Source organism: Podarcis erhardii (assembly GCF_964252035.2).
Source record: "Podarcis erhardii genome assembly, chromosome: 5".
Taxonomy (NCBI): domain Eukaryota; kingdom Metazoa; phylum Chordata; class Lepidosauria; order Squamata; family Lacertidae; genus Podarcis; species Podarcis erhardii.
The window spans coordinates 75,745,751-75,769,082 of NC_138509.1; the positions used below are offsets into that span (position 1 = coordinate 75,745,751).

Below are 23,332 nucleotides of genomic sequence, written 5' to 3' on the forward strand. Positions count from 1 at the left end.
AAAAGCGATGTCAATGCGCTTCACAATACCTGGGATTGATGAGCTGAGCTGGCCAATCAGGAGAGAAGGAAGGTTTTGCGCACCCTTAGTTGGAGAGGAAGGAGGGAGTTGCAAGCGAAAGTGGGAACCGCCAGGCACCAATGATCAGCGACGTCGGTCTTTACGTAGCTCCTCCTCCTTCTCCCATTCATCAAGGGGGGGACGGTGTCGTCTTTTCAATTCATTTATCTGCAGGAATGATTGCCGCTATCAGTCTCGCGTTCACCGCCCGGCTGAGGAGGTGAAAGTTTCTCCCCAGGAAGATAAACCGCAAAAGACAATATTGTGCATGATTTGCGCCGTTTTTTTTTTTTTTAACAAAGCAGGGGGAAAAAAGGAAAGTGAAGGGGGAAAAAAGCCCAAGGAGGGGGAAAAGAGACGGAAGGGGGAAAAGAGTGCAAGAACTGGAAGAGAAGAGAAAATTGCTCGCTAGTCCGCTACATTCCTCTAGCCTCTTTTTTTAAATTAAAAAAAAAAACCCAGAACTGAAGGAAGTTTAATTTTTGCTTTGCTCCCCCCTCCCCCGTCTGAGCCTGTTTCCTCCTCTCTCTTCACCATTGTTATTCGCGAGCGGAGTCTTCTGAATCTTTTCCCTCCTCCCCATTGAACCCCCCTGAAAAAGTGCAGTCCGAGAGGCGAGAGAGGGGGCGATCGGTTTTTCTGTGCGCGCGCCGATGTCTTTTTTATTCTTATTCTCCAATTTTTGCAGCTTCTAGATTTCTTCCGCGGGCTCTGCCCACCCCTAAGCCCTCACCCACCCTCTCGTTTTGTGTGTGTGCGTGTGTGTGTTTTGGGTGCGCGGATGCCGAAGGGGGAGTTCCTGATGTGGTCGCTTTAGTGGTGAACGTCGCGCGGACTTTTGCAAGAGAAAGAGAGAGAGAGGCTGCTTGGATTGGCGGCGGCGGCGGCTCTCTTCCTCGTCGGCTGATCCGGCAGTTTGTTGGCTGCTGCTGCTGCTGTTGTTGCTGCTACTGCTGCTTACCCCCACTTCTTCCACGTCCTTTCCCCCCCTTTCCTCCTTAATTTATATTTTCTTAAATCTTATTTCATTTTTGCATCACTTTTCCTCGGCGGTTGCTGCCGCAGCTGCCTGAGAGCCGGGAGAAGATGTTGCTGGATGCCGGACCGCAGTACCCCGCCATCGGAGTGACGACCTTCGGCTCCTCTCGCCACCACGCCACGGGCGACGTGACGGAGCGCGAGGTGGGACTGGGCATCAACCCTTTCGCCGACGCCGGGATGGGCGCCTTCAAGCTCAACCCCAGCAGCCACGAGCTGGCCTCGGCCGGCCAGACCGCCTTCACTTCGCAGGCCCCTGGCTACGCGGCCGCAGCGGCGCTGGGGCATCACCACCACCACCCGGGCCACGTCGGCTCGTACTCCAGCGCGGCCGCCTTCAACTCCACGCGGGACTTTCTCTTCCGCAACCGGGGCTTCGGCGAGGCGGCGGCGGCGGCCAGCGCCCAGCACAGCCTCTTCGCCTCGGCGGCCGGCAGCTTCGGCGGACCGCACGGGCACGGCGAGGCAGCGGGCCACCTCCTCTTCCCGGGCCTCCACGAGCAAGCCACCGGCCACGCGTCGCCCAACGTGGTCAACGGGCAGATGCGCCTGGGCTTCTCCGGAGACATGTACGGCCGGCCGGAGCAGTACGGCCAGGTGACGAGCCCGCGCTCCGAACATTACGCTTCGCCGCAGCTGCACGGCTACGGCCACATGAATATGAACATGGCAGCCCACCACGGGCCGGGGGCCTTCTTCCGCTACATGCGCCAGCCCATCAAGCAGGAGCTCATCTGCAAGTGGATCGAGCCCGAGCAGTTGGCCAACCCCAAAAAGTCCTGCAACAAAACTTTCAGCACCATGCACGAGCTGGTGACTCACGTCACCGTGGAGCACGTCGGCGGGCCCGAGCAGTCCAACCACATTTGCTTCTGGGAAGAGTGTCCCAGGGAAGGGAAGCCTTTCAAGGCCAAATACAAACTGGTCAACCACATCCGAGTCCACACGGGGGAGAAACCTTTCCCGTGCCCTTTCCCGGGATGCGGGAAAGTCTTCGCTCGCTCGGAAAATCTCAAGATCCACAAAAGGACGCACACAGGTACGTCTCCAAACCAACCGACCGGGCCGAGCCGCGCGTTGCCTGTTGAAGCGAACTCTCGCGCTTTCCAAGAAGGAGCCAGCTCAAAACAAATCAAAGGGGGGAGGGGGAGGGAGGGGGATTAGGGAAGAAATATAAGGGTGGGGGCTCCTTTCTTAAACAAATCCACACCAAGAGCCGGGTTCAGTTCAGCTGGTGAATTAATTGGCAGTATAAACCAAACATTGCTTTTCTTTTTATTTGTTTTTTTTTAAGTGGGGAAAAATCAAATGTACGGTAGGGCTCTAAATGTTTCAGGAAAAAAAGGGGAGATTAGGGTGTGAGGTGGAGGGGAAAAGATGGCAGCGATCTGAATTGTTAAAATTTATTGGTTTTAATTAATTGGTAGTCGAGGGCACTGACTGTCTTACAGTGAGAAATCCTGCTAAATATATGGCTACCTAACCTCAGCTTTCCTTGCTATCTATTTCTCACCCTCTGTAAATATTTAATTATGTGGGGCTATTGTAAGTAATCTGAGCTGTACGAGTTTATGTATTATTACAAGGAAACGTGGGGGTTGGGAGCGCTGAAATCACTCGCAAATCACCAGCTCCCTGTTCTAATATTTCTTGTGTTGTCTTTTCCTTCTCCCTCTCCTTTTGGAAAAAGAAATCCCACAACCTGTCGTGTGTTTATCTATTTTTATTTTTTTTTAATCTAAAGCTGGCGCTATTGTGATTTGAACTGTTTAATCAGAAGTGTGCAATGCACTGCAAGTTTAATAACTAATACTACTGTGCAGCCGTGGAAGGTTATGTGTACACTACGTAATAAATAAGGAAAGGAAGGGAAGGTAAACAAACCCCAAATTTAGCCATAAAAGTGGCAACAAACCTTCCCCTCCTTCCAAAACTGTGTGCAAATGTACTCCTTTGCCAGGCGTTCATTTTCTGGTGAGATGCCACAGTTCGCTGTTTAAAAAAAAGATAAATAAAATGGGGAAAGAAAACAGGCTTTGATTTAATTTACTCTTGTTCACTAAAGTGGGGGTTAGAATTGGCTGTAGGTGTTGCTCCATACTATAAAAATCTAGGTGCCAGATTTCCAATTAGGTCGACTTTGTTTGTTTTTGTAATAGGTGAAAAACCCTTTAAGTGTGAATTCGAGGGCTGTGACAGGCGCTTCGCCAACAGCAGCGATCGCAAAAAGCATATGCACGTCCACACTTCAGACAAACCTTATCTCTGCAAAATGTGCGATAAGTCCTACACGCACCCGAGCTCCCTCCGAAAACACATGAAGGTAAATGCTAGACGCAGTTTCCTCCCGCCCGCCCCCCCAAGCTTCTCTTTTCATTGGGATCTGCTTGGGCCGGGTGGCCTTCGCCTCTCTCCTTCCACCATCGACTTTGCACACCGCTATTTACTGGAGGAGGGGGGAGGGAAATAAACATTTATTCCTTATAAACAGTAGTTTATACAGTAGTGACGCGACGTTCCGGACAGGAAACTGGGAAACTAGCCCGTATTGTTCTGTCACTCTGGAAAGGTTTATTAAAGGAGAAGTGATTACGTTGCTTAAAGGCGTGGAAAGTCTTCGTTTCTGGAGACCCGGGATTCCAGTCCTTTACGCTGTAAATTGTCTCACAATGGATCCCGGTTTGGGCTAGCCTGGGGTTGTGCATTGCTTCAGGGGGAGAATTTAAAGAAAAAGACTCGATGGGGAGTCTGAAGGGACACAGGCAGGCATAGAAACTCTGGGTTTCTTGTTCAAGCCTCCGCTAGGATATCGTTCTTCTTTTGTGTATCCCAGGGCCGTATTTATCTTGCATGGCAGTTCCCTGAAATTAGCTGAGAACAGGCGATCTCGGTGTATAGTTAAGTTAAGAGCTCGGCGTTTCTATGAGATCAGCCAACATCCTGATTAGCGAAGCAGTATTTCAAACTTCACGCTTCCCCCGCGCCGCCACCCTCCCCCCACCGTGGCATTTAGAGTTCAATCTATGAGCTCAGCTCCGTGATTTAGCATGTTGGGCAAGTAAACGGGCCAGATGCATACGTGCATATTGTTTGCATGGGTATAACAATATTTATATATTTATCTAGCCAGGGGTGGGTGGTTGTGTGTGCACCCAGCGATACACGTATATCTATGTGTGAATCCACACACACTTCAAGGATTTCCCTTTGTTATTCATTTCTGTTTTCTAGGTCCACGAATCGTCCTCCCAGGGGTCTCAGCCTTCTCCCGCTGCCAGTTCAGGCTATGAATCTTCAACCCCCCCAACAATCGTCTCTCCATCCACAGAAAACCAGACCACAAGCTCCTTATCCCCTTCATCTTCAGCAGTCCACCACACGTCCAGCCACAGCACGCTCACGTCAAATTTTAACGAATGGTACGTTTAAACAAACGAACAAACAAATGCAAATCCAACCTATTTAAAAGACTCCAAAAATTAATGAACACTTTGAAAATCGATCTTTTTGTGCGTTTTGATTTTTTTTAAAATGCTGCCCATAGACCCAGGACCGAATCAAATCAAGAATTCTCTCTCTCTCTCTCTCTCTTTCTTTCTCTCTCTCTTTCTATCTATCTCCCTCTCTTCTTCAATTTCTGTTGTTTTGTTTTGGTTTTGTCGTGTTTGGGGCAAAGGCTTGGAAAGCAAATGGTTTTTTTTCTAGAGTGCGTGAGAAGAGCAGGGTTATTGGGCCATCTTGCCGATGTGCAGGGCTTTTTAATGGAACCACTGACTGGAGTTCTTCAACTGCATGTCTCTTTGGGCAGCGCCTTGTTTTCTGTAAATACAGAAATACTAGCTTACAATGTACTGTTTGATTTTGTAAATAGTTATACCACAAGTTGAATAAGGGGATACGTGGAATTGTGGTCTTTGCATATATATGTGGGGGGAGGGGAATAGGGGAGGGGGATAGGGGAGGAGGTTGAAAAGTGGGGGGGAAGGAGGGAGGAGGTAGCAAATCATCTATTTGTACTGAATGGCAAGGATGTTCTAGTAAATGTGTACCAAAATGTGAATTACTTTGTATTATTACAGTCTAAACGTCGACCTAACAGAATATTATTGGTATTAATGTGCTTTTTCTTTTGTATAAAGTGCAAACATTTCGTCCCAAAGTCCAGTCTAAGTAGTGCAGTAAAATGTTGTTACACGTCCTGTCAAGAAATTCGTATAGTGCAAGCCTGGATCTGCGTGTCAAACTGTTACATTTGTTTATGTAAAGTGGTATTAAAAAAAAAAAGCTATAAACTATAACCTGTCCATTGCTTTTGGCAAATACAACCACATACTGTATATACTTCCTAATTTCCATATTTATCCGCATGTAAAGGTCCGGTTATACATGTTACAGATATTCAATATTTATGGCTAGAAGAATTGGTATGTACAATTTAGTTTACAGAACTGTTTGGTAACATTTCGTACCTTATTAAAGATTCTGAAATCCCATAATCCGTGGTAGGAATCCTTATTGACTAAGCCTGCTGCTCTGCTGCAACTTAGCTAGTTTTCAGGACAGTATACAGACTGGACCAAGAATCCTGCCCCATGACTTCCACTCCTCGTCCTACTACCATTATGTCATCACTAGACCAGCAACTTTGATATTAATGTGATAAATTGATGTGCCCCTGCTGGCATTTAGGGTAGGATGTAATTAGTATTTATAGAAAACGCTATGAAACAAAAGTTTTTGGCTGCAATATAATTTCAATGACCATTGCTGACTCCTAATAATAACAATAACAACAACTACAGCAGAGTAGCAATAGATTGCATACGACCATGCAAATCTTGTCAGGGGGAAGAAAAAAGGATGAGGTGTTGCCACAATATCGTAAAATGGATTTGCTACAGTCAGTAATTGCAAAAATAATTCATATGTTTAAATTTGAGAAGCTTTTAGGTATCATTTAATCTGAGTCATTTGAAATCACAAGCAAAGTCATTTTTTATTCTTGCAAGGTCTTCTGCGATCCTCACCTCCTACCCCCAAAGCCACACCATTATATTATATTCCTCTGTTTAGATGCTCCGTTCTGTGTTTGCAGTTGGTCTATTTTTTTACTATAATTTTGCCAGAGTTGTTCCTTACAACAGCAGCAAAATAAAACAAACCCAGAGAGGGTGGGAGGGAGTTTATGTAGTTTGATTATCTCTTTTATTTCCCCCCATTTACTTAAGAAATTCGTTCCATTGGCTGGCGGTGATACAGTAAATTTGTAAATGAGAAGACAATATATATTAAAAAAAATCTAAATTACTTGTGCTTAATGACTGTGGCAGAACGCCTTTTTCTCTAAATCAGATTGTCTTTCTTGCAGTTTAGTTTGATAGATTTGCAAGCTGTGGTGCTTCCGTTAACTTAGCGACGCTTGTAGGAACCGCTAGGCTTTGTTCCTTGGTGTAGGTTGCATGATCGCCCCATTAAGCAGACAACATATCAACAGACAACACAGATCATGAGCTCTCTGTGTTTGGGATATTATGTCATAGAGTGAATTGCACCTGCTGACCTCTCTTGTAGGCCAAGATGGCATTTTAACAGCTTCTTTTAAAATATAGATATATAGATATTTAGAAGTTCAGCGAGTCAGCCGCAGCATCAACGGCGATGAGGATTTGGGGATAGTGAAGCTGGTTTGGATCCCCAAGTTATATCAGTTCTTAATACGCATGTCTACTAGCTACTCACTGTATATATTGTCCTGGTATTTATTTATTATTTTGTGCAGGATTTTTGTAAACAGAGTCATGGGGGAAGGAGAAGTTTGTGTTTTGGTGTTTTGCTGGAATGTTTTACTTAAATCTACATAGGCCTCTCTGGACCCTTAGGAAGCAGGATCTGGGCCGCGGAGGTGTGCTGCGATGTCTTATAGATCTTTTCAGTCGGAAAGAAACAGTTAAGAAATGGGAAAGCCTGTTTTGTGTTTTGTGTTTTTTTTAAACTTCACTTCCTAGAAAATGTTATTCTAATGAGAAGCTCATTTATCAGCTCTTCCAGTGCAAAGAGCGCCACCTTGCAGGGCCTACAGATACTGAAAGAAGTTCGAGAAAACCATAGAGGCTGAGGCACAAACCCGGAGGAACTGCGGCCGAAAGACACGCTGGGTATTCATTTAACCCTAAAGAAATGCAATGATAAAGTTTAGTCGTCTCCAGACCGTTAGCCTTAGCGGGAAAGTAGCAGTTTCAGCGATTTAGTATGCGACCCTAAATGGAAAAGGAAAGAAGATATAGGGCAATATACAATATTATCTTCCCTTACCCGCCCACCACCAGCATGATTGAAAGGAATCATCGGTTCATTTTTACAAAATCTAGAAGAATCTTAAAAGATAAATGCCATAGCTTCTTTGGGTGTAGATTTTATTATTCTTCTCCAGTGGTAGTTTGTTTTAGAAATGTGTTTTATCTGAATGGATTGCTTGGCTACCAATACCGAGTATTCTGTCATTTTCAAATCAGACGATTTTGAACATCATTAAAACTAAGTTCTATCTATGCTTGAACTTGTATTGTAACACTCCCCCCGTCAAAAAAAACCCCCATAGTAACCCCACGACCTATAAAATAACATGTTTCTTGGAATAACCAGTCAGCCACACATATTTGGTTACACAACTCAGCGATGGGCGCTAGAATGTTTTAAAAGTTTAATACATTTAATTACAATATTGCATCTGTCTGGTTTTGAACAGATAAATAGACACGCACTATTTATATGTATGTGTGTGTTTATACACGCGCGCGCACACACACACTCGCACACACACTCACATATATATATGGAGAGAGATCGTGGCTTCTTGTAAGAATGCTTAATTAACTCTTTTACTGAATAAATCAATACCTGGCGAAGATCATTTTTTTAAAAAAAAAAAATACTTGACAAGAATGCTATTAAGAAGAGAGGTTGCATTAAATGGCCTTTTAAACTCCAACCCAGTCTCTCATTGTGCGGGTACTTTTAATGTCTGCTTCGTGAGATGTATATTTCATACTTTTCTTCATGGGCTATTAGGTATGGAAAGACGTGAACGCTGGCTGAGAAATATGAATTGTTAGAGTCTATTTAGCAGAAACTCCAGACAATGGAGAAGCGGGCTTGTGGGGCATGGAGAGCCGCGCGTTTGGATTATTGAGGCAGCAGCCTGTAGCTCAGATGATGTTGTTTTATTCCCAGACTCCGCGTCATCTTCCAAAGGATGTAAGATTTCTGCACGCCAATGCGGAACCTTTGAAGACCACCCAGAAACACTGTCCAAAATGTGTGGATATGATTATGTTCGTGCGGGTTTTATAGGCACACACACAAACCGCAGGTAGACTTCACTGGCTGCAATCCTGTGTACATTTACTTGGGAGTAACACCCATTTAACTTAGTATAATTTACAGACGAGTAAACACGCAATAGAAAAGATCATACTTTTATCATGCTTGCAGGCAAAAGCTGTCTGCAACCTGAAGTTTTCATAAATATTTACGTTTTAAACTATTTTTTCCCAATGCTATCAATCACCCTCCCATACTTTCTGTAAATAGAAAATAGGAGCCCGTACTTGCGAGATAGGGGATGTAATCAGAAGTAGACTTTGAAGTAAAAACCACTGATGTCAATACGATTAACTTCTGAGTATACATGGTTCTGTTAAATCTTAAAATTAAGCTTTTTAAGAACGAGCTACATTCGGAATAAAGGGTAGTGCAAGATCACGTGGAATTTCGACAGTAGTAGAGTGGCCAATCTGTTGCATGCTTTACAACAGGAATAATTTTCTTTACAAACGTAAAACATAAACTACAATTCTCTCTTGTTGTTGTTTAAAAAATAAATTTGCTTTGCTCGAGAGCATATTTATACCCCAATCCTAAATAATGCAGACTCTTGGTTTCCGCCTGACATTCCACTGAAACGATCAGAAAACGAAATTCCATTTTGAATTATTGATTTTTCAAGGAAATCTAACTGAAATTCCCATTTATTTCCCTGTAAAATTCAATTGAATCTACTTCCAAGTAACTGTTTAGGATAGGAGACTAAGGGCAGGAGAGGGAAGAGGCAAATGCGAGGGAAAGCTGGCCTACAATGTGAGCTCTCCAAGGGAGGCGGGATGGGAAAGCAGGGATGGAATAGTTCTAAATAATAAACTTGACGCATGATTTTCTTTGAAGTATGACAACCCCCCGAAAATCTATATGGGAAGATCTATATTTCTGGCAGAGGAGTGGTAGCTGGCATCTTTTTGTCGAAAAAGGGAATACAGTTGTATTTAAAGGAACTGAGCGCAAGAAATGGACCGGCACTTTTACGCTGTTTCTACTTCATATACCTCCGCATAGCTACATTATCCATCTATACCCTCATTAGTGCCCTGTTCGGTGTATTTATTTACTTGGGTGTGTTTATGTAGCCTTTATGTGCACATTGATAGACCTAACCTGCTCGAATGATGTAAGAGTAAAAAGATATTGAGCCATTCACCAGTTACAAAGAGTTAAAGAGAGTCAGATAACATTTTGGAGAAGAAAGCAAAATAAGGCTATGAAGGTTTTGATGGCGAGTTGTGGACAAAGGGTGTTTGCAGAAATTAGATTTTTTTTTTAATTTTAAAGTAGGCAGAGGACAATTTATATATCACTCAGAAATCCTGACAAACCCACTTTTTTTTACACCTGCTGAGATTCCTTTACATGGGTTTTCGACAGGGCCTCCTAGTTATGGTTTCCCCTGTTTATATAAAACTTTTGTTTGGGAGCTAAAAATATACCAGATACATACATACCTGTTATATAATGTGCATCTAATGGACAACTAGATGGCTTAGCTGTAAATTTCATGCATACTGGTTCAAATCACATATCCCTGCTTGTTTTGCATTTGGTAACTTCGCATTTTAATTAATTTTTATTTGGCTTTCCTCCCACATTGCCTTTGATGCTTTTTTTGTGTGGTCTTACCGTAGTACACTCTCCCCCTCCCCCTCTTTACTCTGTCTATACACACACACACACACACACACACACACACTCCTCACTCTTAGACGTTTGCTAGTTACTCCACTTGTTAAGTGTGTGTACATGTATGATTATAAAGAGACCAATATAATAAAATAAAAAAATGCTTACTTCTCTATTCATTTTAGAAAATAAATAGGATGTGCGCACGCACACACACACATTATGCTTCTTGTGTATAATTGTAATATGCCCATTTCTTAATTTTATTGTGTATATCTAAATCTATCTTTTCAATCTGTTTCCTACACAGTACATAACACAGTACATAAGCACTAGATGGTCAGGATATAAATCTTTGTACAAAATAATAAACAAATAATAAACAATTCCAAAATAACAAGTCAATTCAATCTTTAAACCCACCCTTCCCCTTCTAGGTTCTGTAAGTCAGGCCTGCTTCATCCTCGATTAACAAGAAACAGGATCATGTGAAACCAGAGGGCTATTTTTACCGTGCAGCTGGAAGCTGTCATCAATTGGTAACATTTATTTCAGCCTTAGAATGATAGTACAAAATAGCATGAAGTTTCCAGATGACACCCCTATTGGAGGCAGTGTTTTTGAAGAATAATAAATCAAATTAACTACCCAATCATGCTGGCTTCTCCAAGATAATGTGTGTGTGTGTGTGTGTACACACGTTATCCTGGGAGAGTCTCTATTTATATATGTGTAGTGTGTGATAATCTTGCTTGCTAGGACACGATCCAGCAAAATAAAGCACTTTGAAGTCACATTTATTTCAGTGGGAGTATGAAGCATGGGCTTATGCCCCTTCCCTTGCAAGCAATGTGCTTAATATTGCTATGCATAACAATTATTTAAATATGGATTATACAAGACAGACGTATTCAAAGATATACCTGTGCTTGTTTTTGTTTGCGAATGTTCTTCTACGACCCATTTTGTTTGACAATACTTTTAATGATATTTATTATGTGTCACCCAATTCGGTTATTTCTCATGTGCGTGCGTTTTAAACCGTTGCAATTAAAAAAGGTAAAGGGCAACGACAGAGAAATAGGGAGGGAAAAATAAATAAACAAATAAATAAATTGCATTAAACACACACATACACACATCCCCCGCCACACAAAAAAAACAAACAAACCCACTGTAAGGCCACGTGGTTTCTTTTCGATGCTGCCTTTTTCACGAAAAGCGAATCTGGGAATTTGGAGATAGGTAACGTATTCTGCTTTGCTTTTTGTTAAGGAGAGTTCCTGGAAAACAAGAAAAGACCACGTTTTTAGAAGCTTCGCTGTGCTTTCTGGCTACATCGGGGCTGCCAGCGGTCTCTAAAAGAGTTTTCCAATGCCACACATGAAACAGGCTGCTCTCTTTAAGAACACACAACGCTTGGCGTTAGATGTAGACTCGACGCGCATGCGCCTTCCTCAAGCTCGGGCACAGCTTCCACGTGCTGTTGCATATTTATAACTCTCAGCACTTCCTAAACTGTCTAGAGAAGGTAACCACACAGAGCCTAAATCATCGGGAAACCGTTGGCGAGGCTCCCAAAATAGTTTGGTAGGGGAATATGCACATGTTTGTTTTCAGACATCTATGGTTTAAGCAAGATCGTAATACAACAAGGCACAGAAGGTTCATAAACCTTGACAGATAAACAACAAACATTGTGACACCCCCCCCAACCCGGAAAAAAACCCGAGAGGCTCTATAAGGCGACGGCAGCAATAGCAGCAGCAGCAACAAGACCATTCTCAAGGAGTATTCTGTGATCGCAGCCACTCCATGAAAAATCATTTCACATCGGTTGAACCAGGAAGCCCTAGAGTTGCCACGCAGTACTGTTTCTGAAAGAAAACTTTATTTTTCACTCTCCTCACGACCCCATATATCCACATCACATAATGTTATCAAATGCATTTTATTCCACGGTTAGGTGGGCCCAACCACGCCTCTCGAATAGATCTTTCCTTAGGCCCCAGCGGTGGCTTTTTCGCTACAGAGTGAGACCCTAACGCTTAGCTCTGGCTTGTCTGTCAAATATTCTCCAGTCTGTCCCTCCTCCCTTTCTCCCAAGCCTCTACACGTCGGACGAGCACAACCTATCGCGTTGAATGAATCCTTTAGCTGGACTCCTCGGCACTAATAATTTTCAGATGAGATGTCTTCCTAGGCCAAAAGGTTTCTCTGGTCCTAGGTGCTGACCAGAGCACATTCTCTCCGCCATTCCATCTACACCGGGTGGGCGTAATTTACTTCTAGATCTTGTGGAATTAAAAGATAAACAGCGTGAAACATGACTGGAACCTCGGACCTGGAAGTGCAGTGATTTCAGTTGGTCTAACTTTCTAGGTAAATGTGTCATTTACAACTATTTAACGTGTGTGTGTTTAAAATGAGAAGAGAGCCACCCTAACAGGCCAAGAGGGAGAAAAGCTGCATAAATAAAAGATGACTTTCTTTTTAAAAGAAGCTATTGTTTTCCAGCCCATTGTCATAATGAGGAAATCACGCACCAGGTACGCAGCAGTGACTGCTCGAGCTATGTTTAGCCAGCCTTACAACTCGGTCAAAGCTCTTGGATTTCACCCCTCAGCGTGCCATTAAAGTCTGTAAGAGGGCACTGACTTAATGCTTAGCGGTACTTAAGCCTCTCTGAGTTATAGGTGGGACTAAAGGCGTGTAAAATAGATGGCACCTCATACAAGGCAGGGGAACCTCACTCGGAGTCAGCTTTGTCTCTCTCTCCCCCCCTCCAATATAGACACACACACACACACACACACACACGAAATCACCAATTGTCGATGACAATTTCTTCTCACCCAGTTCACCTCAAGGTGACATCAGGTTCAGACTAGAGACTCATTTTCAAAGTTAGTGGCTGGGCTATTATGGGTGGAGTAAAAAGGCTACAGGAATAGCCTTTGACCACATCTCATTTGTGGACACTCTCTCTTCCTCCTCCCATATTTCTTGCCCCCTCCTCCCGTAATAAAGGATCTGCCATTATCAAGATTATTTCGCTTTAAAAACAGCAACAAAATAAACAAATCTCTTCGGCGTTCCATTTCAGACCCCTGACATCTAAGCACTGTATGTGACAAGTAAATATCTCTGAGCCTGCAAATAGGAATAAAGACTTAAATCTACTGTCTCGACTCCAATATCATTTACAACCATTTGTTTACACCAGGTTGGAATTTAAAACTAGAGCCTTTTTAAAAAAATAAAATAAAATGTAGACTTCAACGACCGCAAATGTTTGTCGCAGTCCTACAACCCTGCGCCCACAGAGCATATTTTAGGCAGGATAACGTAAGAGATTTTGGTGACTTTTAAAAAGAGGATTGAAGCATAGAGAACCACACGCGCACACACCTTGATCACGTGTCCAGTCAATGTCTGTGTAAACAGATGGATTCGTTTTGTTCAAAACGTGGGTGGAGAAACCTCCGCCCCCACAACTGTTGATCATCTTCCTTTTTATCTTCCTTATTTAAGATCACTGCATTCTAAAAACACGGTTGCAAGGTTGCTTTGTTTATGCACACTAAATTAGCCTATTAATCTATACTTCATAGATCCAGTTAAACCCCGGTTTCTTCTTCCAAAATAAAGATGTTTAGATATTTTTTTTCGGGGGGGGGGGATATTAAAATGCTAGGGTAACAGAGAATAAAATGCAGAAACACAGAACAAGATCCATAGTTTGATGTTTAGACCCTTCCCATTCAAACTATCTAGCCTATTTTAGTACAGTATCTCTTTCATTCTTTTGGCCAATAATTAACAAGCACCCCTCCAAAAAAAAAACCACCCCCTACACTAGCCTGGAGCTTTGTTTGAAAGCTGTTTTGTTTACAAAATAATATTTATTGTCAGGAGATTTCCCCCTCCCGCCACATCTCTTACCTCCGGAGCGTTTACACTTTTCGCTTAGCTGGAGGGAATGTGGAACTGAGATTTGGCCCTGGATATAATCTCCCCGTCTCTTTCCCTCTCCCTCTCTCTCCCTCTCCCTCTTTCTGTATAGATCTGGCACGGCTTTGCTCTCTTAACTCCCAGATCTTTGTTTCGGTGGTGGCGGCCAGAAAGAGCAAGAGAGCGCTGTGCTCTCAACTTCCCTCTGGCTTCCTTTAAAAACAACAACACACAAGTCCTCTTCCAACTTTTCCTCCAGTTATTCACTTTTCAACCCTACTGACAGCATTTGCCGAAAATCTACACTCCAGCTTTGGTAAGTGATGCGTTGCTCCATTGCAAAATGGCACTGCTCGGATAGCCTCTGCGCGCGCGTGTGTGTGACGTGTGGAAGAGAGAGAGAGAGAAAGAGTGAGAGAGAGAGTGTATGTTTTGTTTTGTTTGCGAGCAGCGTTGCCCAAGTACTTTCACATCAAACAGGACAGAGTTAAACTATTGTGGCGTTTGAAATCGCAACAGGAACAAGCATGATCACTATCTGTTGGCTCGGACAGACTTTATGGCACGAAAACTGAATCTGCCCAGCAACTTTTTGTTGCTGGTATTGTTTTTGCTGGAGCTACTTTGAGGAGATCGAGGCCATGACATTTACATATTTTTTTTATACCAGGGCGTAATAACAAAGCTGTCACGGGGCTCTGAGATAATTCCTTTAGTATTTAAGGGCAATTTAATATTATTATTAATGTTCTTAATATTAATCACACTAGCACACTAGTATTATTGGAAATAATGCACCTAAATATCCTTTTGCAATTTAAATGATATCTGCATAGAGCGTTTTCTAGCCTCCTCCAAATACACGTTTTCACGTGAACTTAAACTATTCTTATGAATGGCTTCTTAATGCGCCCATTCTATTAAATTGTAACTCGGAGTGACTGGAACTCACAGGTATTTAGAAAAGGTTTAATTTGAATTCCTCCTTAGTCCCCCCCCCTTCCCTTCCCTTCCCTTCCCTTCCCTTCCCTTTTTTTTTTTTTTAAGGAAAGGAAAGTGAACATAACTGCTGTGTAGAGTTGACCTTTCGTTGACACGACTTGGTAGGAGACAGTTTGCAAATGAGGACTGGATAAATTAGATACTAAAGTTAGCGGGGTTTAGATGGTACCCGGTGATAAATCCACTGGAATTAGCCAGAGAAGTAGTTAGCCCTCGAGGTCTGAAAGTTTAACAAAGTTCAAGGGAGTCTGAACGGCATCTCGAGAGAGCCCTGGAAATTACAATGGAAGAGAAGATGATTCCCTCGGGTGAAAAAGCACAGGCAGTAGCACTAGCGGCGGCGGCAGCAACAACAACAACAGCACCTTCAAGTTCATTGCACTTTCCGCTTCTCGAAAGCTTTGGCTTTGGTTGTTCTCACTTTTCTGTAGTAGTTATAACAATAGCGTGGGCGCAGTGATTTCAGTTCTTAGAAAACCCAGCGCCGAGCAAGCGTGTGAAACAGTATGCTAACAGTTGTGCTAACAAGTGGTGTTACTTTCTTAACGCTGGAAGTGTGAACGTATTGCATTCCTCAAAAACAGCGTCCTTAAAAAAAAAGTGGGTCTAAATAAAGAACTTCGCGGTTTATAAAATTGCACACCGAGTTTACTCGTGGATTCAAATGGATCTCTACCACAGGGAGAGGGAGGGACTTTGGCTTCCGGAACAAAGCAAAAGCTGCACAAACAAACAAACAAACAAACATAACAATAAAAGCCATTACTCTTCTTGCCCGCTCTCCCCTCCATTCTTCTTACTGTGTTTACACAGTTTAAAGGAGCTGGAGATCATCTCGCCCTTGAATGCTTGTTCGTGTTATTAAACTTTATATATTATAAGACCCTCATATCTTTGGGTAGGTCTTAGTATGTGCTTTGTTTTTTTTATAGCATTGGTGTTATATTAAAATCAAGCTGTTTGATTTGATACGGTAATACGAGACTTCCCACTGTCTGAAGGGCGAAGACGAGGTTCAATGCTAGAAAATGTCAATATAACTGCAGAGGACCGCCCCCCCTTCCCTTCGCACACCTGCCCCCGGCTCTGTTAACTTGTCAAAGGTTACTTAGTGAAGTCGTGCCACGTACTGACAACTTTTGCAATGGACTAATGTCTGTAAGGCTACAATCCTATCGATACACACTTACCTGAGAGGAAGCCCCATTGAATACATTGGGACTTAATTCTGAGTATCACACAGCAATGCACTGTAAGTTGCTTTCGGTAGGAATGTTCCCCTCCCCCTCCGATCAACATTTGGTGTGTGTGTGTGTGTGTGTAGACATTTAACGGTTTTCTTGCCCACCTAATAGACTTTCACCTAGCACCCTAGAATGGCAGATTCCACGAAGTCCACGTTTTTAACCATTTTAACTAGCTAAAGTCTTCCTGCGCCAGGCACACGTCAACGAAACTCACTTTTATGCAATTTTGAACAAGATCTCGTGCCAAACTTACTGTTTCTTGGAAACAGAAATAAATGATGTTGACTAGGTAAGAAGCAGCGGGCGATTTTGCATTCTCTAAGCTGGCAAATTGTCTATTGTTAGACAAATTCTGGGGTGACTGGTGTAGAAGTGAACAGCCCCCTCCACCAAATGAATTATCAACGAGATTCTGCTTCGGTTAAGTCCTTACCCTGGTCGGAAAGAGATTTCAGCTGTACATAGATAGATCTCAATATACCCCCCCCAAAAAAAATAGGTCTTGGAGCCCATTCTTCCACACGCTTTTGGGGGAGACATTGCCAGTTAACCAAGAGTGCTGGGGAGCAAAGCCCTTTCATAATAAATGCAATGATCAAGGAATGACTTTAGGCTAGAGGGATGGTGGATGTCTGACAGAGAAGTGGAATCGCACTCAGGTCACATTCTTTGTAGTCAGGTTTTGGTAAAGTACCTGGCTTTCCATATGATATATACAGTGCAATATATATGTCCATAAAACAGCAGATACGCATCTGTTATTGCCCCCAGTCTTAGACTATGCTGACAAGGTCATGGCAATCTATGTGGAAGAACGGCATTTCGATGCTAAGTACATTAACGTAGTGCATTAGAGTGAAATCAAGGGGACTCGCGTCCAAGGAAGTGTACTTAAGAGAGGAGTATAAGATGTAGGAGTCTTAGTTGCAGCAGGTTTCCTTTAGTGGATGAAGCGCCCTCCCCGTCAAATATAAAGCAGGTCTGGCCCTGGAGGCGCTATCTTGAACACTCGTTTTGGCATATTGTCTAGCGTATAAGTAAATGCGGAGTAAAAGGACAGAGGTATTGGAAACATATATTAAGTTTGGCGAAAGAGTAAGCCTCAAATCACAAACTGCAACCTTTCTTGATTTAGTTCTGACCGCCCAACCTTAGTTAGCGCAGCTACCTGGGTGTAAATCGATCTGAAGTGCATAGGAATGGCTACTCGATCCTAAACAGTATCTAAAGAAGCGTGATTGACCTCATTGGGGCACAGGTACCGATAAGTGCTTTTCGGACAGCAGCTGCGATCCCATAGCTAGATCACATCACCTGAAAGTATTCCAGTCCAAACTGAAGTCCACGAGACTGGAGTTCTCATTGAAGTCAGCTGAGAATGAGGCTCACGCGAAAGGTCTTTCCGGTGGATAGTGCCCAGCGTGTTTAGGATTCGGGTATAAACTGGTTCAAATCCAAGTATTGCAATGTATTTGCATTGGGAACAAGCTCAGATATCTGATTACATTGTTGATATTACAGAAATCTACCAATCCATGTTCAGGAGGGAGAGGTGCCAATATCGCTGTGCGCGCGTTCAGACCTCCACACACCCCACTACTTTCTTTCAGGTCGGATTTGAACTCTCTGAAATCAGTTCAAATATATATTTAACATAAACGGGGTTTCTATAAACACAGTTTGGTCGGAATACAGTTTGGCTTGCTGGGGGAAACATCACCTTAGGATGCTGTGCGTGTATATAGAGCACTTGTGTAGATATACCACATGTGTATAAATTCGCCACCAACAGCCATAACCCGGGGAGAAGATGGAAACAAACTGGGGGTGGGTGGGTGGAATCAAAATAGAAAAATAATGGCAGGTTTAAAAATTGTCTTAGCAGAACAGCTCATCTAAAAGCGGAGTGGGTGGGTGTCGTCTGACAATATCCTGAAAACAGGCATATGTTGAAAATAAATTAGAATTGCTATCAGTTCTATTTCAATCCACTTTTTATTGCAAGGCACCACATAAAAGCAGTTTGTAAACACTGTCTATACTATCTTCATCCTGCAGTCTGTCATTTTTAGACGGTTCTTTGTATCTGCAGAACATTTAGTTAATTAATCATGCTTGCGTTTTTCTTTTCTTGTCTGGAATCCACAGTTTAAGGAATGCGAAATGGTTCAGCGTAGCGCACGCTTTTAGACGACTGTTTACTGTCTACCGCTGTTATCTCTACTTTAGCATGCCGGCTGCAAGAGAGAACTACGACATACCTATATGTCTGGGCTAATGTAAAAAGGATAATTTTAGGAATGGGAAAATGAAAGATGGCCCATTCATGGAAAAAGGGCAACTCTTCTCCCCATAGCTAATGCCAGATTTTCTACAGACTACTCCAAGAATAAAGTATCACCTAAGTCCCATGGATTTCAGCATGATTTTCTTTCATATAACAAGGAAACCAAGATCGGTGTGCAAAGTTTTTATTTTATTTTATTTGGTAGACTCTTTAGCATCTTTCTGTTTCTTAGCCACCCCTGGGTTCTTTTTTTCGTTACTAAAGCCAGCTTGTTGGGGGGAGTCACTATGACGAGCCCCTCTTCCTCTTTAGCCTAGTGTTTGTGAATGAATTCCATTGTGTCTTTCTTAAAACGAAAATAAGTTGCTGTATGACGTAACTGTTTTGATGTAAAGTTTATGTAATCAGGAGGTGCAGAGGAGTCAACAGAACGTATTCTAAATTTGCACCTTTCTCATATAATTAGTTTTCTCCCTCTAAAGGGAGTTTAACCCCCCCCCCAAATATCTTTAATTGTTGAACGTTCCTGGTTGCAAGTCATTGCAGCCAGAAAGGTTAGATGTATGATGGTGTGTTTTCAGAGACTTGAAAGGGGTTTCCCAATCCATGCACTCCATATTAAGTGGCTTGTGGATTGGGCTCACCACTAGCAGCAAGAGACAGAAAATGTTTTCAAGGTATTAACTTGCTAATAGCCATGAGGTGTGATCGCTAGGCTGTATTCATCTATCTTTCCTCTGAATCATTTGAGAGATTCCTGTTGTTTTATTGGGAACAGGATCAGACCTTAAACTGAAAGTGGGAAGGCAGTAAAATGATTGCACAGGTGCAGGGCTGCTTTTGATTATTATTAATTTTTTTATTGAGGACTTATTGTACCTGGTGGCACCAATTATTTTCTTGCAGTCACTAGCAAACATTTCATTTTAAAAATAAACATATTTGACTCCCCAAAAGACTGAGAAAGTAGAAAGTAAACACCTCCAACGCCAGAATTCATCAATTCTTTATCTACCTTTAAGGTAGAACCTTAACTAAATAAACACAACTGATTTCACTGTTTGAAAAACAATCATATATATATGTTTAGTCAGAAGCAAGTTCCACTGTGTTCAGTGGGATTTACTCACTTGTGAGCATGTTTAGGATTGTAGCCTTAGGGTTTTATAGGCCTGAAGGAGATCCTTAATAAGTACCGTAAGTGTTAACATAATAAAAACGCCATCAAAATAATACCTGCATAATGACTAATATTTCTGTTAATTGCTTTAAAAATAATTTCTGACACTGTACTACAGAATCAAAAACAGGCTAATATCATTCCACTACTATTATCTAATATTCAAAATACATGAAATAATTTTAATTCACTTACCCCCTTTTAAATGATAACTTTATAAGAGGGTGTCAAACACCCCCCCAAAGAATTATGCATACCATAATTTTATGATTAAAATCTTCATGCAGAAAGATTTCTTTTGAGTAGGATATCTCCTATATCACAAATTCAAATACTGCAATTCATATGAAAATGCATTCCAAAATGTTATATGGGGCTTTAATCTATCATACCAGGCCAAATCATTCCTTGTTACTGAAAAATAAATCTCATTGACATAAACTGTATTCTCTTATATCAGAATTGCAATTATATTTAACCATTGAGATATTAGAACTCATATTAAAAGTCATACACACCATCATAAAGTTGCTTAATAGGAGATAAAGAGACCCTGGAATGAAAATATAAAAACAGAACCAAAATCCTAGCCTCAGAAAACACTGAAAATCTATCTGGCAACCATATGGAGTGTTTCACTCTCTTCCACACATCCTTTTGATTATCTTATCAATAAAGCCAGAACTTCCCCTACTTGTTTATTTAGATATATATCATTATCAACAGATTTTTTTAAAAAATAAATAACCTCAAATTCATATTTGTGCATTTAAAATACACCTGTGGGCCACTAAGAAAACAAATACTTGGCATCAAGTATTTTTCTGAACAATTGACTCATATTCTGTAACAACTATGCCTTATCAGATAAGGAATATGATCCAACACAGAGTTAGGTCTTAGTTAAATATTCTTAAATCTGTGTTGGATTGTGACCAGAAAGAATAAGTACCTTAAAAAAACAACACCCCACCATCACTGCTACCATCATAATGCTATATACTAATAAAATGTATTATATCATGGGGAATGAAATTGATGCCTTAGGAAAGCAATGCCAGAAAGCAAACGGAATAAACTCTGTTCTTTATACCTGTGAATTTACTTGGCATTTCCTTATGTACTAGATGTATGTCTCTTTCTTTTTCTTCTTTTAAGTAAACAGCACAAAACACTAGCAATAGGCTAATGTCAAACATTAACAAGCAAACCAATGTCAAATGCACACTTTATTTTGTAAATTACAGTAGTTATAAACAAGCAACAGTGATGTAGATGCTTCTAAGTTAACATGCCCAATATCAGGTCCCTTTGGGCAAAGATATGTTGTCATGAGCTATTTTCTTTGGTTATCTATTGATACATCATTTTAAAATATGTTATCCGTGAATAGTTCTTATTCAGATTGGGTTCTACAGTTATATGCATATAGTATTTTTGCCTGACAATACTGTATAAACATAAGGTGTTACACTGTATGTGCCAAAAATTCTTATTCTGTGATTAACAAAAAAGAAAACAACTGTATGTGTGTAATTTTTGAGTTCTGTATAAATGCACTGTATATTTTATATTATCGACTCAGTATTTGAGGGTCTTTTCATGTGTGTGTGTAGAATGTGGGATTTGTTTTCTTGTATTTTTGCAAAAAAAAAACCCCTGTGCAGTGAAGTGAGAAAATGTGTTATTATTAAGGGACAGTGGGATACACACGTAGGAGAAAATTAAAGCCAGGTAGCAAGTGAAATTCCCACTATGATCTATGAGGGCTAGTATCTTTCCTTTTTTTTTTTATTCAGAAGAAAAAGGATATCAGAGAGGAATGCCAACTCTAAACCCGACAGCAAATCCTATGCAGAATATTCGAGAGAAAGTGGGGAGAGGACAAACTAGTTTATAATGCAGCCTTATTGCATGTATTTTCATGGAAGAGAAATGATCCATTTGTTTTTGCCTTTATCAGATTCAAAGCAAGCAGTTTGAATTCCCCCCAATATGTGTACTAAGTGCATAAAGTATTTTGAATAAATGCCATGCAGCTCTTTGGTAGCTTGCAATTACTGTAGCACTGGGACTGTGCTTTGTGTGTGACTATAAATCCTGCAAGCTAGCACTGTTATTTCTAACACACCATGCTGGATTTTATATAAGTCTGTAGGTTTTGTTCCAAGGAAAACAAAATAATGAAAGAATATAAATATTAGATACCATTGCTCCAGTGTATGGTGCTGTAAATCTCTGAAGGTTTACAAAGAGGCACTGACAACATGTTGTGCAGCTGCATGTAACACCATTTAATGGTCTGATTTGATGAACTAGTTTCTCAGCACCTCATTGACAATCACTGATCGTACACAAACAAGTTTTGGAATGTCCCATAGAGCTTTTCTAACACCCTTATTATTTGTTCACCCTAAAATAAATTCAAAAGCCCCAATCCTTTGCTGCTCTTAACTCAGAGAACAATATTTTATGTGACTTCAAGGGGAGTTGTGTCTAAGAGGATGCTGTCTGTAGCACCTCTGTGCAATGTCTCCACTATTACCCCCCCAACAATTTAAAGGACAAGTTGACAGTACTCTTGGACTGTGTGAAAATAAGACACATTTCTACCAGGGCTAGCCATAAAACAAGACGTCTCCAACTCCCATAGCTCAACAGGTAATTTAGGCCACCTTGTCATAGGGCCAGTAAGAGCTGTTTCAATGCAATGCATTGTATATGCAATGCATTTGTGATAAGCAGACCATTGTACACTGAAAACATCAGGGCACTGGAATAGTATTACAGTATTACTATACAATCATATTAGATTGGCTCCAGTGTGGTTAAAAGGTTACAGCCATCCTCACTTTCAGCAAAGCCACTGCAGAAGTCCAAAGGCTTGCAGCTTATTTCTCTCACCCTATTATCATATTTTGTGCAGTTGTGTGACCTTAGCGGACGCACCCCAATTGGACTCTATGGCAGAAAGTATAGAAATGCAAATTAAAAATAATCATCATTATTTATAGGCCCAAAAACAGGCAGTTTTTCAATTCTACCAAAACTGAGTTTCAGAGAAACAAATGATGGGGAAACGTGCATGGATGAGGGAAAGAGAACAACTCTGTAAGTGTCCCGTGGTAGCTCAGCTGACCAAGAATCACCTGAACCACTTTTACTGGAGCAAATAGTGGACACAAATGTGCTAGAAAGCTATGAGCCAGCACAGCTCCAGAGAGGTGAAACAACAGCATTATAGATATAGACCAAGTAGGGAACTTTGAAATGTAATAATAAGCACATACAAACATGATATATACATAACACACACACACACGTTTGCTTTTCCAGCATTAAGTTTGAACTCCTTCATTAAATTCTGATTCTCAAATTAGGCACAGGCAGTGAACTTTTTGATTGAACTGCATATGGCAACTTAGTATACTTCAATGAGGTTAATTCAACTTAAATAAAAAAAAATACATCATCTTTATTGTCTTGTGGATCACACTTTTATTTGGCTCTGTAACCTACCCTGTTCCCATGAACTCAGGGTGGTGCTGTAATTCTGAA

At 41.5% G+C, this 23,332-nt stretch overlaps 1 protein-coding gene across 1 annotated transcript; it reads left to right on the forward strand.

Annotated features, from left to right (window-relative positions):
* Nucleotides 1-223: 223 nt before the first annotated feature.
* ZIC1 (Zic family member 1) lies at nucleotides 224-5,594 on the forward strand. Its single transcript, XM_081862664.1, has 3 exons — nucleotides 224-2,137; nucleotides 3,258-3,421; nucleotides 4,330-5,594. The coding sequence occupies exons 1-3, from the start codon at nucleotides 1,147-1,149 to the stop codon at nucleotides 4,525-4,527; spliced, it is 1,353 nt and encodes a 450-aa protein (XP_081718790.1). The 5' UTR covers nucleotides 224-1,146; the 3' UTR covers nucleotides 4,528-5,594.
* The last annotated feature ends 17,738 nt before the right edge of the window (nucleotides 5,595-23,332 follow it).

Excerpts from the sequence above, each read along its gene's own strand:
- ZIC1 (XM_081862664.1), top strand. The coding sequence starts at position 1,147 with ATGTTGCTGGATGCCGGACCGCAGTACCCCGCCATCGGAGTGACGACC. Across the intron at positions 2,138-3,257 it reads CCACAAAAGGACGCACACAG|GTGAAAAACCCTTTAAGTGT; the intron begins GTACGTCTCCAA and ends TTTTTGTAATAG. Across the intron at positions 3,422-4,329 it reads CCCTCCGAAAACACATGAAG|GTCCACGAATCGTCCTCCCA; the intron begins GTAAATGCTAGA and ends TCTGTTTTCTAG.